Source organism: Episyrphus balteatus, chromosome 1, assembly GCF_945859705.1.
Source record: "Episyrphus balteatus chromosome 1, idEpiBalt1.1, whole genome shotgun sequence".
Taxonomy (NCBI): Eukaryota; Metazoa; Arthropoda; class Insecta; order Diptera; family Syrphidae; genus Episyrphus; species Episyrphus balteatus.
This window is the reverse complement of record NC_079134.1, coordinates 48,639,034-48,657,051: the sequence shown is the minus strand read 5'-3', so window position 1 is coordinate 48,657,051 and position 18,018 is coordinate 48,639,034. Positions and strand designations below refer to the sequence as shown.

Genomic DNA, 18,018 nt, shown 5'->3' with positions numbered 1-18,018 from the left:
GCTTTTGGATACAGTACATAACATACCTATCTGCTATCTTCTTAACTATCTACAAGAAATGAGGTTTCAATTTTACTTTTTTAATGGATTTGTTGAGTTTCAATAAATCGTGTGATTCTAGATTCTCGTCGCAAAATATAGGAAGTAGTTGTATCCAAGGAAATTGAATAGTGTTGAATATTCACAACAATTTTTCACTTGTCAAGTACAAATCTAGAACAAAGCAAAATGTGAAAAAATTGGGATATTTAGAAACTTCGATTTACACCAGCAGAGCCAAGTATACAAAATAGTTGTGGTTTTTTCCAGATGGAAACTTCATCATATGTAGGTACGATTTGTTAGGGATTAGTATATCAATCAATCATGTTTAAAAAGTGTCTTAATTAAGCTACTTTGGAGAGTCGAGCGAAGCTTATCAAAAGATTTTGTAAACAGTGCAAAAGTAAAATACAGGATTTAACCCTCTACTGCATACGAAGCCAAATATGGTTTTGTCTATTTGTTTGCACTTTTCTCTTCTCTGTCACAAAAAAATGGTAAAGATTCAATACAATCCTCTTCTTTGTGTTTCTGAGAACCCATAGAGATAGTTTTTTCGTGTGTCCGACACAAAATAAAGGTGTATTTTATGATCACAGGTGAGTCGATCAGTCGTGTGCATTGAAATCGAAAGTGTAGAATATTTTCATACTTTAAGTGTTAATTACTGCGTTTGTTTGGAAAGAAAAGTGGAATTAAAAATTTATTTTTGATGGATTGTCTTATTATGTATGCTATGAACCAATTTTTATTGAAAAAAAATGATTGGCCTGGTCTTGGGAGGGCAAAAAGTACGGAAGCCATATTTGGCTTCGTATGCATTAAGGGGTTTTAAATCTACAAAATTTGTTAAATTTTTTTGTTGTAAATTTTGTTCCTTTACATTTTTACTTTGCTTGGAAGCTATGTTTTACTTCAGAAATGGAGCCCCTTCGCTTTTAGAGACATTTTTTTATTGTTGACCCCATTTCCAGGGGCGTAACCACAAAAAATTTAGGTGGAGGGAGGCTCACCTATAATATTTTTCAATTATTTTAATACTTTTTAGTTTTTTTAAGATCTGGGAGTGGGTGAAAATGTTGGAGCAAGATTTACTTCTACAGTGGAAAGAATGTGAACCAGAAAAAATATATGTAACTGAAAAAACAAATTGCTTTTCTCGGATCCATGGCTTAAAATGAGCCAAATTTGAAGTAATTCTTAACCTTTTGTAATGCAATGTATTTATTTTACTTTATTTTGTTTTTAAATGATAAATATTTATCTTTTTATTATTTTAATTTTATTCTTTACCTAATCTGAATAAATAAAATTAGTAAAATTTCTTACCCCTTAATGCATACGAAGCCAAATTTGGCTTATAAACAAATTTTTTAAATTAATTAATTTAAACAAATTTTTTTAATGTAAACCGTTTTAAAACAACCCAAAGAACCCATGTAAAGCATTTTTTAATTTTTTCGTCCGCTAATATTAATTCATGCAGTAGAGGGTTAAGTAATAAAAGTGTAAGAGCCCCGCACACTACAGACTTTCTATCGGCCGATAGTTTAGTCGGACTAAATAGTCGGTAAGGTAGGAAATATTTTAGTTTGAAGGCAATTATGTAGCAAAACAAACTTTTTTCGATCAAACTAACTTTTTGATAGGCCGATACTTAATCGTTGTAGTGTGCGCACTTTCATACCTTTTCATACTAATTAAAAGATCGACTAAACTATCGGCCGATAGAAAGTTTGTAGTGTGCGGGGGGTCTAAGGGTTTTAATCAATGTAATTCGGGATCTCACTCAAACTGAGTTTTATAAGTTTGGATTGTGTTTTGTAAAAAGAAGTAGTAGCGATATAAGAGATCAGAGAACACATTACTATTACGACTGTTCGAGATAATTGAAATGATTTTGTTTTGTATAAGCGAAATACATATTGATGAAAGAAATATATATTTGTGCAAATCTAAAATAATATTTCAACGAATGCAAAACCGAAAAATGAGCTTATATTGATTTATTAAATAAATACGAGTACCAAATTTAATGATATAATTAATTCATATGTTATATATTCAAAAATGTTACATTTGTTTTTTATTTCAAAACAACAAAATCATTAGTTAAGGTTTTTTTTTACGTTAGACAAGAAAGTTTTACATAGGCAGGTTATTAAGAGATTAATATATAAGTGATAAATACACATACACAAAATTTATATTAATAAAAAATTGACAGTAAAAAAAAAAACAATAATAATCATAATCCAATTATTGCCTACCATTGCCATTGAAGCCTGATATTGTTTATTGTTGAATACATTTATTTTTTGTTTGTTCAATTTTTTGTTTTTTGTTTTTATTTTAAAATTTTATTTTTATTATATTTTTTCAAAAAAAAAAAGATTTTTTTTTTCAAAATTATAAAAATTTGATTAAGCCAATTTTCAACCAATTCGATTTGAAACATGTTCATGTTTTTTTGATGTTTAAAATTGAAACAAAAAAATGGGAAGAGACAAATAAAATATATATATTTTTATTAATTATCTATTTAAAAGCGGTTTCTGATAGAAAATATATGTAAATAAAAATTATATTTTATGAATTTGACTAGAAAACAAATACTTATGCAATTTAGAAAAGCAAATGTTTTTTTTTTTGTATTTTTTGGTTGAAAATGTATTGTGATTGTTCTATTTTGGTTTTTATTTGTTTCTTGAGATGTTATGGTCTTTGAAGTGTTTTATATGATTTTGTTTTAAAGAGTCAACTTTCTTACATCTTCTACATTAGTTTAATTAAAAGCTTGACTCTTTTAGTATTGATAAATCCTAATTGTTTATGTGTAAAATAATAAGAACTTCTTACTACTAAAGAAAATACTTGAAATGCAATTAAGAAAAGACTATTAAAAACTCACCCTTCTGTAAGGTTTCAATTCTTCAGCTAACAAATGATGAATTCTTGCATCGGTTAAATCTTTTTTGGACGGATTATAGTCCAGTTCATGCATATCCAGATTACGTGAGCATGTATTTTCTAGATTTGTTAAACTAGGACTAAACAAAATTATTGATAAGTATAAGTTTATAATTTAAAAGAATATGTATTTTGTTTTGGACTTCTAATATTAGTATTGTAATAATTATTTATTAACTACCAATATTTTAACTTTTTCAAGTTATAAATCAAACTAATTTTGAAAAAAGAAATTTTGTACTTTTAGAAGTCCAATTTAGTGAACCACAAACCAAGACAACTATAAACTAGAACGAGAACAACACAAACGTATACGACAACTTTGTCGGTAAACGAATTTTAAGTGCAGTGCATCGTCGTTATCTTTTGTCCCTTTTATTGTGAACAAGAAAGTATAGATTCTACGATAAAATATAGTAAAGTTAAAGCAATAAATGAATTATAAGCTTTTATTAATAAGAAATATATTGTTTATATTATTTAAAACTTCCTCTCTTATGGAAGTTGATTTAAATAAGAATATAGGATATGAAATCCTGTGATTTTAAAAGCTAAAAGGTGAAAATATTAAAAAATACCGACAACCTACAACTGCAAAGTGATTTTGTGACAGTTTTAAAGGATTTTTCAAATTAAGATACTCCAGTTTTTATTAAACAAGAGAAAATATTCGTTCTTGTTGATTCTCATCTTTTCAAGCGACTATTTTTTTTTTATTTTGAAAAAAAAATTCTTATATAATTCAGCGAATAATGTTATTTTAGCGTAACTTTGTTCTTATTTAATACGAAATTGTATTTAGTTCAATTGAGGCCATTAAAATGCAAGAAAAAAGAAATACAAAGAAAAACATCTGCCATTTTGATCTTTCTTTTGAGTTAATTTGAACATTTTATTAATAAATAATAGCGATTAGATTTAAGATAAACCAAAGAAAAATCAAAAATTTCAAAAAAGTTAAATTTTGAAAAAAAAAACTTTTCAAAGCATTTTTGGATATTATTCCTCATTTTGAAAATTTTTGATTTTTCTTTGGGTTATCTAAAATTTAAACGATATTTATTAATAAAATGTTCAAATAAACTCAAAACAATTTGATTTGGCTCATAAAAAGTGATTAGAATTTAGAAGTCATTTACAGCTACAAAAATGTGGTGTTTTATTTCATCTAAATAGTTCAACTCCTCAGAACAGAAAAAACTGTTTAATGATCTGTTACTTTGCAGATTTATTTCATTTTAATGTTATCAGCCATAGTTATGAAAAAAGCGATACATTTTCTAAAAAAAAAACGTGAAAAGACCTATTTTGATAGCTTTTCTAAATTGATCTCAAAAGTAAGAAAACATTTTTTCTTTATATAAAGTAAATTTGATTTATTTTTAGAAAATTAAATGACGTATCCTTGAATATTCTGTTAAGTGATCCGTTTTTGAGGTATTGATATTCAAAGTCAAGAGTATGGTTTTGATGATATTGCATTGAAATCACTAAAAAAATCACAATTTTGTTCCTTTAATTTCTTGGGCAATTTTATTTTCCTGACTAGTAAAATTTTTATAAAACTTTCCAATGCAGCCATTTTTTGCTGTACCTCACCGCGATTTAGAACGTTATGTAAAAATTTCGAAAGCGATTAAGAAGTAGCTTTCGAGATTTTGAATTAAACGCAAATAAACAAGAGATATCTATGACACAGTTGACACTCAAACACTGAAGAAAACTTTCATTCTAATGCTTTTATTTCATCAGAATTTGTTTGGAGTAACTACTTGAATTTACCCTGAGAAATGTGCAGTTCACTCATGAATCCAACGTCAGGCGGACGATAAAAAATAGAGATTCGTTCCTTAGCACTTAGTGAAATAATTTATCAAACTCGATATTTTTTCTGATTATGGGCATACAGTAACAATGTTCATCAAAATCTTTGGAATGGCTGGAAAATGAAGAACGAATAAAAAAGAAAATTCATTCCGTAAATTTCTCAACACCAAATGAGACGAAGCCAAAAATGATGATGGCATAAAGACCATAATATCCAGCGCGTGGGATCGCTTTCATAATCAAAATTTTTTATCTGAGCTGTTTGGGGGCACATGATAGATTACTTGTTACTGAAATGTGAACACTTTTATAATATTTAGTGCAGAAGACTGCAATTATTAAATAGTTTTAAACGTTTTTTTCTTAAACAAAAGAATGAAAAATAATCCAATTTTGGAGTTGTCATCTTATCACTACTAATAAACAGATACCTAGGTATATATCTAGGCAATATACCTGCCAGATATTTGTTAATACGGTTCTACCCGACTAAATCTTTTATGAAATTTTAATTCATAATGTTTGCATAGAAAACTAGAACTGTTTGATTAGAAAACTGGTGCAAAATGATTTAATGATGTGCTTATCTAAAAGATTATTTAAAAATATTTAAATTAATATGTATTAAATTTTCAAATTAAATTCTAACTACATGCTAAAATTTTGTTGCTCTTGAATTTGGTGGTTTTTTCAAAATATAAAATTGAACTACGTAATATTAATAAAAATGTAGGTATAGCTTGAACAATTAAAATAATTTTTTTCTTGTTCAAACAGTCAAATCAATATACACAAAAATAAATTAATTACTTTTATTTTGTTTTGATTTAACATGCACTTTTAAATTAATTGACGAAAAATTCGTTTACCAAGTTGGAAACAACGTCGGCGGCGCCCACCTTCCACCTATACAATTACTGGTGTAATTCCTAAATAGTGCACTCATCGATTCGGTTCCAGAAATTTGTCCAATTGTTGATGGATTTCTTCTCATAACTTCCATAGCATCACGCATTGTTAATTTTGAATAAGTTTCGATAATTTTTGGCTCAGCGCCCTAAAATTAAAATTTTTAATTTAAATTAGTTTTCAAAGCTTTACTTAGACGGAGGGAAAATACAAAATTATACAAAAATAAAAGAAAAGATCACCAAAAGCTTATTTTTTGGGGGTTTATAACCCTTCTTGATTTTGGTCTTCTTTCATTAATTTTCTTGATGGACTCTTTGGTAATATTTTTTGTGGGATTGGGTTAATTTGTTGGAAATGAGCCGTTTGACGTCTTTGTTCAATTGAATGTTCAAGATATTGCAATGGTATATTGTCAAAAAATTGCAAACTTATTTCACGTGGGGTCTTAATATAATATAATTGATATATAAATAAATACAAAAAGAAACGAAAAATTACCTTTAAGTCTCTGATTAAAAGCGGACGAATGAATCGGTTGTCGAATCGTTTAAACTTATCACGCACATTGTAGTTACCAGTCTTTCCAACGATGTCTTCTATTCCAGCCATCAAATGATCCATGAACTAGAAACAAATAATTTTATTGTAGTGAACTGTTTAAATTAAGACAAAGGAAAAATATTTTAGATTAAATAAAAATCGATCGATTAGATTCAGGCCCGAAAAAAATTTTTAATTAAAAAAAAAACCCTTTAACCTTCGATGTTTGAATGAATGCAACACTTAACAGTATTTCATAGGCCCAATTTCAGTATTTAAGACGTAGAGAGTTTTGACTCTAGTTCCAATTTCTACTATTACCCTCAAGTAATACCTTCATTCGGGCACTTTTTAAAAGCATCTTGTTTTCTTAGTCAATAATTAAATTATTAAATTTAAAATAATCTTAAGGCTTTCATTTTGTTTCCCAGTAGAACTAACTTTTATTTCTCAATTTTCTAGAAATTCGATTAAAAAAAAAATTGTATTATTCTTCTTCTTTTAGAAAAATATTAGGATCATGAATACTAAATAAACTAGAACAAAATACTGCTATTTTATTAAGTAGGTATTCAAGTTCCAATTGATTAAAGTAAAATTTTCGTTTTAAACTAGTTTGAATTGAAAACTGATGGAAAAATTCCTACCAACTACAAAATATCACACATACGCCACAGTGACCGAGACAACAAAAAGGTATTGATTTAGACATCTCACCTAAAATAAGACCAGTGGCAGGGCAGGTATTTAATTTTAGAAAATTTAAAGTAAATCTGCGAACAGCAATCAATACGATAAGTTTTAAGTTTGTCCTCATAATGCACTTAACTTAATTCTTCATTATGAATTGTGTCAAGGGGTTCTAAAAATGGAAAATATCAAATTCCACACATTATCGCAATTATGTTTTCTATCTACATAACTCCAATAAATTAAAAAAAAAATGTATTAATCAATCATAACAATCCATCAACTTTATGTTCTTAAGAATTTGCCTCGAAAATGAAACGTGTTTAAGTTTATTAATACAACTTGTAAACTCACCTATAAAGATAATTTAACTATATGAAAATTTAAAGGAATAACCAGAATTTTTTTTATGCCATATCTTTCGACAAAAAAAAAAAAACAAGTAATTTATCAAATATTTATTGATGAGCAAGTAATTATAAATATTGTTACACGTGTGTAATGTGAGGACTTTGGTCGCAGATCAATTAGCAAAACATGTTATATACATGATTTAAAACTTAATTAACTAATTATGTAATTGACATGATTTTGGAAAAAAAATCCATTTCACCTGACCGGTCTAGACCAATAATTTCTCAATAGTCGAGTCAAATTAGACATAAAATTTGTAAAATCTCGGAATCCAGGGAAAGTCGATGCATCTGAAAAACGAGTATAGGGCTGCATTATAAAAGGGTCAAATAAGAAAGTTAAAAAAAAAATTTCACCGCTCTCGATTACAACAGTTTTTATGGACCGTTAACTGTCATTCCGTATGCAAGCGTCAATCGGAATTGCTGTCTCATTTTAGATTTTGATCAAACTTTGTAGGGATGTTCTCTAGGACTGTAAGGCAGCAAATCCATGATGATTTAATTTTAAGTTGCGTGGTTTCCCCGCTACCCGCATTCGAACTTTTTCAGAAGGTCATTTTTATGTTATTATAGCTTTGCGTCTACTAAAGATATCTTTTTGTTTGAAACGCCATTTTAAAGCTTAAGAGTAGTAATTTTTGAATATATATTAAAAAATTACGTAATAATTATCCCTGAATTAAAAATAATTTTTGAAAAACTGGTAATTTTGCTGATTTTTCATGGTTTTTGACTGGCTCCAGAACCTTGGCTATTATATGTAGGAAGCTTATACTTACCAAATATTAAATATAGATATTTTTCAACAAAATAAATCTAAAATGATTTCGATGGCTGTACTCCTTATGTAAAAATTTTAAGTTCAAAGTTTTGAGTTTTTTGAAAAAATATTTTTTTATACTATGAATTTTTACGATTTGACTAAAGATAGAAACATGAAACTAACAGTCGCCAAATAACGCTACATACCAAGTTTGACATTAATCGGTCCATCCGTTTAGGCTGTAGCTCCTTATACAGACAGACTGACAGACTGACAGACTGACAGACTGACAGACTGACAGACTGACAGACTGACAGACTGACAGACTGACAGACTGACAGACTGACAGACTGACAGACTGACAGACTGACAGACTGACAGACTGACAGACTGACAGACTGACAGACTGACAGACTGACAGACTGACAGACTGACAGACTGACAGACTGACAGACTGACAGACTGACAGACTGACAGACTGACAGACTGACAGACTGACAGACTGACAGACTGACAGACTGACAGACTGACAGACTGACAGACTGACAGACTGACAGACTGACAGACTGACAGACTGACAGACTGACAGACTGACAGACTGACAGACGGACTTCCGGGACCCACTTTTTTGGCATTGTCTACCATCGTAATGTCATGGAAAAATGTTATCTCAACTTTTTTTTTTTTGTACGAATGCAAAACTTGATATATAGTACCTATATCGCAAGTAAAAATAATACAAAAAATCCATTGGTTGAAGAGAAAAAAAAATGAATATATTTAAGTGTTTTTTATGGATTCTTGAAAACGATCATAAATAAATAAATAAAGTTTCCAAAAGAGGAAAAGCAATTGGTCGAAAAAATTTAAAGTTTTGTACTTTTTTAAAATGATACATATTATATTTTCAATATATTCGATTTATAATTTTTTAAGTTAACAAAAAAAAAAAAAAAAAAAAACTGTAACATTTTACTCTAAGTTGGTTTCAATTTCAATTACTAATCCAGCTCGTCAAAAAAAGGAACATTTAGTTCTTCTTATTATTGAAAACTTGAAAATACTTGCAGAATACATTTTAAAAAGTATGGTCCTGTTTGGTTTAGTGTTAAAAAAGACAGCTCATTCATAAATGGCCCAAATCACGTGTTCGAGCTAGTAAACTTGTCAATATACGTAAGAGATATAATTCACACAGTTATTGAACACAATTCTTATTTTGCACACCAAGAAAATATATTGATGGCTATGCTAAATGATGAAAGACCACATTGTAAGAGAACTGGACTTAAGAAGAGTCATCTCAGCTAGAAAAAATCATACGACTTTTGTCTTCAGTTAGAGTCTTCAAACCACCGAAATTAAATTTCAATGCCAAAGATTATCTTGTTTTAATTCTGGACAGAATCAAAAATAACATCACCCCCATTATTGGATAAATTCAGTGATCAGGATTTGGAAGACATTCTATAAAACAGATCTACAAATGACATGCCATTTCTACACTTGTCACACTCAAGCTGTTGAGCGCTGTGTGAAGATAGTGACCGAAGTTTCAAGCACATTAGCAGGTGAAAAGCCAGAGACGGGATTATAAGATCAAAAATTCATTCGCCAAACATTTTGCCGTTTTTCGACACAAAAAAGATTTTAACATTAATTTTTTATTATTACCTAAGTTTTTTGTCTAAATAAAGTAAATAATATCATAATTCTCGTGTGTTTTACTTTGTAAATGAATTAATATAAAGTTATATTAAACATGTGAAGAAATTAAAAAAGCTAACAAAAAAAAAAAGAAAACACTTTTTTTTTCAAAAAGTTAAAACTTTGAGCCAAGGTAGAGGGCTAAAGACTGTATCCGAATTATTTTTTTTTTTTATAAAATTGGTTTACTTATCGAAACGCAACAAAATTGAGGTATTCGAAATTCATACAACTTTTTTTTATATACAATGTCGCTCCGCCCTAATGTACAACACAGAAAAACATCATATCCTTGCGGATGGAATCCAATATCTATAAATGACATTATATCGAGCACTACTTACTATGCCAATTTCATGCTTTTATCACGAAGTACACGATTGACTGTTTTTTCAATGCTTAACTTTCTCACTACTATCGCTTTTACAAAACCAGCATTCGTTAAAAATTATAGTCAAATAAAGTTAGTTTATTACACTTCTGTGTTTTTGTTTAAAATTTTACCCGAGCAGTGACGTAGTCTAGGATCGTAGACCACCACACATTGTTACGTCTATAAAAATGCATAAAAAAAGGAGTGGGTTTTGTGTTTATTTAATCAAGGTTTCCAAGCACTTGTTCCTGTTTTCGAGATGGCATTTGGATGTTTTTTTTTTATAGAAAAGAGCTTTGTCAAAATTGATTTAATTGTTTTGAGTGATATTGCAAAGATATAAAAATTAAGGTTAAGCAAAAAAAAAATAACTATAGAAGATTTGAATACAAAAAATGTTCCACATACACCACAGTGAACCTTTACCAAGTAATAGCTGAGAACAAATTTTGTCGCCTAAAAGATTTTGTATTAACTTTTTTTGAAAACCTGTTATTGATATACATAGGTATTTATTATTACAATAATTAGTTTTTTTTGTTGGTTACAAGTATTGTATATCAATAAATTATTCCCAAAAAAAAAAGACAGAATATTATTATTTGTCTTTGGAGATTCAAAATTTCACATATGAAGTGCTTAGGTTTTGGGCAAAATTCAATGCAAAGTTTAGTTTTTTAAGAAAAAATCATTTTTAAATAATTCATTGGCGATTCTAACTCATTCAGAAATTATATTATATTGCCAACTTGTTGATAATATTCTATTTTTACTAATTTAATTACCCTTTCATGAATTCTTTCGTTCATTGTTGGTTTCTTCTTGTTTGCCCGTTTGACATTCAAGAATTTGACCAAAGGCTTTATTGTAATGCCTTGCAGGAAGACCGTAAAATATATCACCGCTATTGTTGTTGTCACAAACATTGCTTTTTGTTTCACGTGGGCCTCATCGATCAGCAGTACCAATGCAAAAGCTACAGCTCCTCGAAGGCCACCATATGACATGACAAATTGATCGACATTTGATAATTTATGTAGACGGAATTTATTTGCCATAGCAGTGAGGATGACAACACCTATGAAAATGAAAAAAAAGTATGATAAATTAGTTTCCAAAAAAAGTGATAATAATATGTGTTGGAACAAACTTACCAATTACACGGAAAAATGAACAAAATAAAATTGTCAATAAAACAAAGACTGTATTCCAGACATGGTCATTATTTACTGTGGCCACACCCAGAAACATAAAGATAATCGTTTCTGAAGAACTTGATAACATTTTCAACGCATATTTAACGGTTGTGTGCGATTTTTGTGATATATTCGATTCAACATAATTCTTCATTGTGATACCACAAAATGTAATGCTATAGAAAATATAATAAAATTAACCATGGAATCTGGTTAAAGTTAAATTAATACTTACGACATTATTCCACTCATATGGAATATCTCAGCATTAAGATATGCCAAGTAAGCCATAACAAATATAAATATCGGTTCGATAACACGAACATGATCTGTAAATCTGGTGACCAGTCCTGTGAGGACTCCCCAAATTACTCCTAAAAATGCAATTAAACTTTTAAATTCTACAAAGAAAGTTTAATTTTGCAGCTTACCTATAAAAGTACCGCCTAAGGCAACAATAAAAAATGATGCAACGCCACCCAATATATCAGAAACGATAATATTTTTAATGCCAATTTCGTTATATACTTCCATCATATGGTACATAACAACCTAAAGGATATTAAAAAGATTTAAATAATACTAAAGTTAAGATTTAGTTCTACTATCTAATTGAGTGTATTTGATTAGAGGTTATTAAAATGAAATCAAACTTACTGTAACAGCATCATTAAGCAGCGATTCACCAAATACAACAATATACAAAATTTCGTTTACATGGATTTCTTCAAACACAGCCAAAACAGCAACAGGATCAACAGCCGAAATAAGTGAGGCAAAGATAAATGTATCTAAAAGTTTTGGAGTTTGACTCTCGTCACCGTAAATACCAGTAAGGCCACACGCCCACAATGAGGAACCTTAAAATAAGAAAAAAGCGAAATTAAATTAGTATGTTTTTTCAAATAATGTAAAATTTAATCATTTTAAATAAAAATAAATATCGGGAAGGAAAAAGAGAAAAATTAACACATAAATTAAAAACACTGTAAAGAAAAGCATAAAATTCGATCTGAAAGGGACAACTCAATTTTTTTTTTAATGATTTTGAGATCCAGGACAGGCAGCTTGATTTTTTTTTAAATAATTAAAAAAAAAAAAAAATGTTAGAAGACCGTTAGTTTTATCAACATAAAAAAAAATAATTTAAATGTCCTGTATTCAAAAATAGGATTTCCTACAAAATTTTTTAAACTTATATTTTTGAAATTATTTTTGATTCATGCACATTGAAGCAATAAAATAGCTTTCATAGAACAAAATGATGAAATTGTCGTTTCTGAAAATGTGAGTAATTTAATGGACCGTTTAACTTTTTTCATCAAAAGATAGGCCTATAAAAAAAAAAACTAAAATAATACCAGTCGTTTTTAACATATCTTAATTTTTCCGAAGTTACGTTATTTTGGTCCCAAAAAAATAATTCCATAACCCCTTTTGAAGGCTCTCTAAAAAACACTGCTTATTAAGTTTGAACTAAATCCACCGATCCTTTCAGATTACTATAAAGACAAACAAAAGGACTTCCCGGGCTTCCTTTTTTCTCATTTTCTATCATCGTATGACCTCAACTTCAATATTTTTAAAGGATGCATCTTCAATGCCAACAAAGTTATATCTCTTGGGAATGTAAAGGAGTAAGGAATTAAAAAATTCTAGTACGATTATATGCTCGTAAAATATGATGGCTTTATCAGACATTTTCAAAAGTAGACAATAAATTACAGAACTTTTTTTTAATTGTATCGTTTAAATTTAATGAATTCTCTAGTAAAATACTTCTTACTTAACTAATTGTTTAATAACACGAACTTAAAGGTAATTGTTTCATTTTAAAGTCATGTCAAGCAGAAATAAGTTAAAATAAAAGCATACAAACAATATGTAGCTAATGGTCATGGTCATCTTTAATTAAAATGTTTATACAAAAAGTTTTACCTATAAGATAAGCAAAATCAATTATATGCAAGAAAATGTTTGTCTTTTTTTTAAATAGATAGTTATTTAAAATAAAATTTATTTAGGGACATAAATGGTATCGTTTTAGTTTTGTAATTGTTTATATTATATCACTATTAATCCAGTTAAATAAGGGTTTAACCTCGGAATGAATGTTAGTAGAAATTTTTTTTGCTCAATATCTTCCTTTTGCCATTCTATAACATATCTCAAAAGTCTAGAAAAATCTCATGTCCGCTTGTCGCGATTTCAAGGTCATATCGCGAAATGGAGATTTTCAAAATTAGCAAAAATAGGCTATGGTAGTATATACACATATAATACATGATTTCAAGTTATTTTTTAATGCTGATTCCAAAAAATCTAAAAGAAAAATTTAAATTTTTATATGTATACCAACATAAGCGACATGATTTAAAGGTATTTTTTAACACTAATTCCAACAAAACTCACAAACAAGTCAACCTGACCATCCCTAAAAAATAATGCACCTTATTCATGTTGATCTGACACAAATATCTGAAGTGTAGTTTTCCAATTTTTTAAAATCTGCACCTTATTTTCAAACCAAGAAAATTAGGACTTGCGGACATGATATTTTTTTAGATTTTTGAGGGTAGTTAAAGAATATCCAAACAAAGATTAAAATGAAAAAATTAGCCTATTTGCACTAATTCCTAAGATGAACAAGAATCTTCTTTAGTGCATATCCTAAAATTTGCTCCTCCATCAAAAAATACCATTATTTCGTAGGTATATATATTTTTTGTAATGGATTGTTTTGATTTTTAATAATGATGGATTCTAAAATCTTCATGCAAAATTTGGTTCATCTACCAAAATTTTTAAGGGTTTTTCGGCAGTAAGTTTGCAACTGTTATAATAATATGAGTTGACAGATGAAAAACAAGTATAACTTTTTCCAGAGACGTCAGATTGTCTTGATTTTAATTTTTTTGGAATCAGCATTAAAAAATACCTTGAAATCATGTATCATATGTGTAATACCATAGCCTATTTTTGCTAATTTTGAAAATCTCCATTTCGCGATTTGACCTTGAAATCGCGACAAGCGGACATGAGATTTTTCTAGACTTTTGAGATATGTTATAGAATGGCAAAAGGAAGATATTGAGCAAAAAAAATTTCTACTAACATTCATTCCGAGATTTACCCCTTTTTTCTCCTTATTTTACTGTATTATATTTGTTTTCTTAATTTCAACTTAAAAAACTGCTTCATTAAAAAAATAGTGACTGTAAAATAGCGACTAAAAATAGAGACTATAAAATATGGTCATTCATTTTTATTCTCACAACATTTAGAAATACAGTTTTGGTTTTATGACATACAACAAAAGTGTGGTTGGCCTACACTTTTACTTGATTTCTCGCACTAAAAATTCTAGATTTTTTCCTGATATCTTCGACTTATTTTTCATTAAGAATGATATTTTATTTTTTTTACATTTTTTATCTGTAAAATAAAATGCACAGTTGAGGCTAAATTGCTTTTGAGGTCAGGTTGTTAAAATTTTAAAACATTTTACATACAAAATTTGTAAATAAAAGTATAACAAAAAAATTAAGGAAACTTAAATTTTATGAGTTCTATGATTTTTGGAAAAAAATTTTCACTAAAAAAAGACGTTTGTTTAAAAAAGTATACATAATTCTTTTACGAAAATAACAGTTTTTTCAAAATAGGTATAATATGGCAACGGTAGATAGGGGAAAATGGCCTTAAAAAAACAAAATAGAGTCTAAGGGCTCCTTTTCCATTTTATTGGAATAAGTGGTGCTGAATGTCCTCAGATCTTTCTTCGAGTCATTCAAAACCCTGTTCATGTCGGTTGCTCGTCTCCTTAGTGTAGTTTTTGGAACTTCAACTGTTTTGGATGCTTTTTCCAGATTTTGTACGGAATCAAGGGCTTTCCTCAGTTCAGTACTGCTTCTCTGTAGATCGTTTATATTTAGCAACCATTTTCTCTATACCAAATTTAAAATGTGAAAGTAAGTATAAAATGGCGATGAGGCCCGAGTGCAAAGTAGGCCATTTTACCGGTTTTTTTTTTAAGTTCTATGCCGAAAAATCTAACACCGTTCTAAGCCAACTGATTTCAGTAAATTGATATAAGAAATACTTCATATATGCATACATTAACTGTTTTCTCAAAAAACAATTTTTTATACAGTTATTTTGTAAACAAACATTTCACAAAATTTTAAAGAGTGTATAATTTCAAAAAAAAGGTTGAATATGCTAAAATTTCGTATATGTCGGTTTAGATAAACTGAAGAATCGAATTCATAAAACCTTCTAATTCTGTTCGATTCTACGATTTCTAACAATTTTACCTTGGGGTGCCATTTCAGGCCACTTTCCCCTACATTTATTTGTTGGTCCTGAAACAAAAAATAAGAAATCAGAATCCTGGAAAGTCTCATAGGATAAGGGTCCATTTAAAAATTTGAGAAATTTTTGAGTCAAAAATAACCGCTTCAAAAATTCAACAGCGCATACAATTTTTTTTTTTTAATTTCAGAAAATTTTAATCAGTTAACGCGATAGTCCGATAGTTGATCAACAAAATCGATAATAATATATGGAGCCAATTCTAACCATAGATTTTTCTGCAAAATGGTTTTCATTTACCTAAAATTACTAAAAAACGAAAAGGATAGTAATTATTTTTTTCCTTTACGTTTTCGTTGTGAAATGTTTGTATGGGACGCTTTTCGTAAAAAGTCTAGCATGTTTTAAAACTTGTTTAAATAAAAAAAAAAAGATGTACATATTTCAAGGATCAAGAAGAAGAAGAAAACGTAAACAAGAATTTGTTTTTGTTTTATGGGCTTTGTGAAATAAATTCAATTTGATGTTTTGTTTTTGATCTGTAGTCCAAAATAATGCTTTTCGCCCAGGCACAACAGTTGGGCTCATCAACTACAAATTTTGCGTATAAGAAGGGTACAACAGCATCTTACTGATGAGCCCAACTGTTGTGCCTGGACGAAACGCATTATTTTGGACTACAGGTCAAAAACACAACATCAAATTGAATTTATTTAAAGGATCAATAATTATATTATCGAGAGCTAAAGTAGCTACATCTCCTAAAGCCTTTTTGTGAAGAAAGTGATGATAAAATTTAACTGGCATCAACTTTAGTAAAAGCTACAGAATTTTTTAAACCAAAAACGATGAGCATACTTGTTATGACCATTAAAATTTCATAAAAAAATAATGATTATATTTGTAATATACAAGGTACAAACATGAAATAACCACCAACAATGATTTATTATTAATCACCATTTCATACAACTGTCTTGCAATTCGTGTCACCACGACCTATATCAAAGCAATTTTATATATCCCACTGCTTAATCAACACATAATACCCATTAAATGGAACTAATAACATAACATGAGTCTAAAGCTATACTCAATCTCATTAACATTTCATTACCTGTAAATACAAAGTAATTTCCGATAATTGAATAATATCATATAATTAATAGAGTTGGAACACAGTATTCATCACACTTTGCAATTGTGATTTGAACTAAGTAAGAGATTTGTGTCATTACAGATGAAATTACGTCATTGAAGAGAAATGAATCCCCTTTAGAAAAAAACCGATATTTTTTAATGATGTAAAGAAAGTCTATTTTTAGAAGTAATTTCTTAACAAAACTTTTTTTTTCTTCTCAATCTCAATGACAATGGAATTTTGTTCAAATATCAAGAATATCATTTTAAGCTTTACAAACGGCGAACGGCTAGCGTCATCCTATAGCACCAACGGCATCATCGCGCGCAATCTATAATACCTCCTCAGGTCCGCAGAATTATGCCAGCAAAGTTTATTGAATGGATATCGATGACAACAATGATGATGGAGGTTGGCTTGGCTCTCTGGCGTTATGATGTGTTCATTCATTTTATTATTTCTTGAATAAGCAACAATCCGGAAAAAGGGGGTCGTAGAAAAAAAAATGAAAATTGAAATTAAAATTGAATCGATTTAAAGATAAATGTGTCATCCATTTGTCCCTGTCCCTGTTTCTCTTCCTAAGACTATCAAAAGCTATAATATCGATAGAATCGTTTTTAAAGAGTAAACAAATGAAATTGCTTAAATTGATGATAGTTTTGTGGTCAGTCAGTAGCACCTAGCAAGCACCCACTATGGACTAATGAATGAAAGTCATTATTATTATCCTGATGGAGAGACATTTTTATTCTTAGCTGGGCAATAAATAAGTTCGTATTGACACTTGGGGAGCAATTAATTAAAAGACATTATATACTACAAGTTCGAACTAAAGACTCGATTAATGGAATTTAATTGCAGTCTTTTGTAAATTTGTTTTCTCGAATATTTATTATTTGTTAGATTTATTTGGGGAGATAAATCGAAATGCAATGTTGCAATTAAAGTTAGGGAATAACACCGTAATAAATGAATTCATCCCTAAAAATTAAATTTTAGGACTTGGTCACATTTTTCCGATTTAATAATATAAATTCTGTAAGGAAATTAAGCTGGTAAAAAGAAGTCGAGATATCAAAACATAAGTTTACGATAAAACAGTTTCTTCATCTATCGGACAAATT

The 18,018-nt window shown here is 28.8% G+C and overlaps 1 protein-coding gene across 24 annotated transcripts in view; it reads right to left on the bottom strand.

The window, feature by feature from the left end:
* Positions 1-18,018, bottom strand: part of LOC129907435 (sodium/hydrogen exchanger 3) — a 115,657-nt gene that overhangs the window by 31,755 nt on the left and 65,884 nt on the right. For 12 of the 24 annotated variants that reach the window (XM_055983649.1, XM_055983650.1, XM_055983656.1 and 9 more), the window contains exons 5-13: positions 12,094-12,296; positions 11,868-11,988; positions 11,672-11,810; positions 11,395-11,612; positions 11,026-11,318; positions 6,250-6,375; positions 5,709-5,896; positions 2,954-3,092; positions 2,313-2,327 (exon numbers count right to left, since the gene is read on the bottom strand). In XM_055983649.1, the coding sequence (XP_055839624.1) occupies positions 2,313-2,327; positions 2,954-3,092; positions 5,709-5,896; positions 6,250-6,375; positions 11,026-11,318; positions 11,395-11,612; positions 11,672-11,810; positions 11,868-11,988; positions 12,094-12,296 (1,442 nt within the window). The remainder of the gene's footprint in view (positions 1-2,312; positions 2,328-2,953; positions 3,093-5,708; positions 5,897-6,249; positions 6,376-11,025; positions 11,319-11,394; positions 11,613-11,671; positions 11,811-11,867; positions 11,989-12,093; positions 12,297-18,018) is intronic. The other 12 variants (XM_055983655.1, XM_055983662.1, XM_055983663.1 and 9 more) reach the window with 3 other exon arrangements.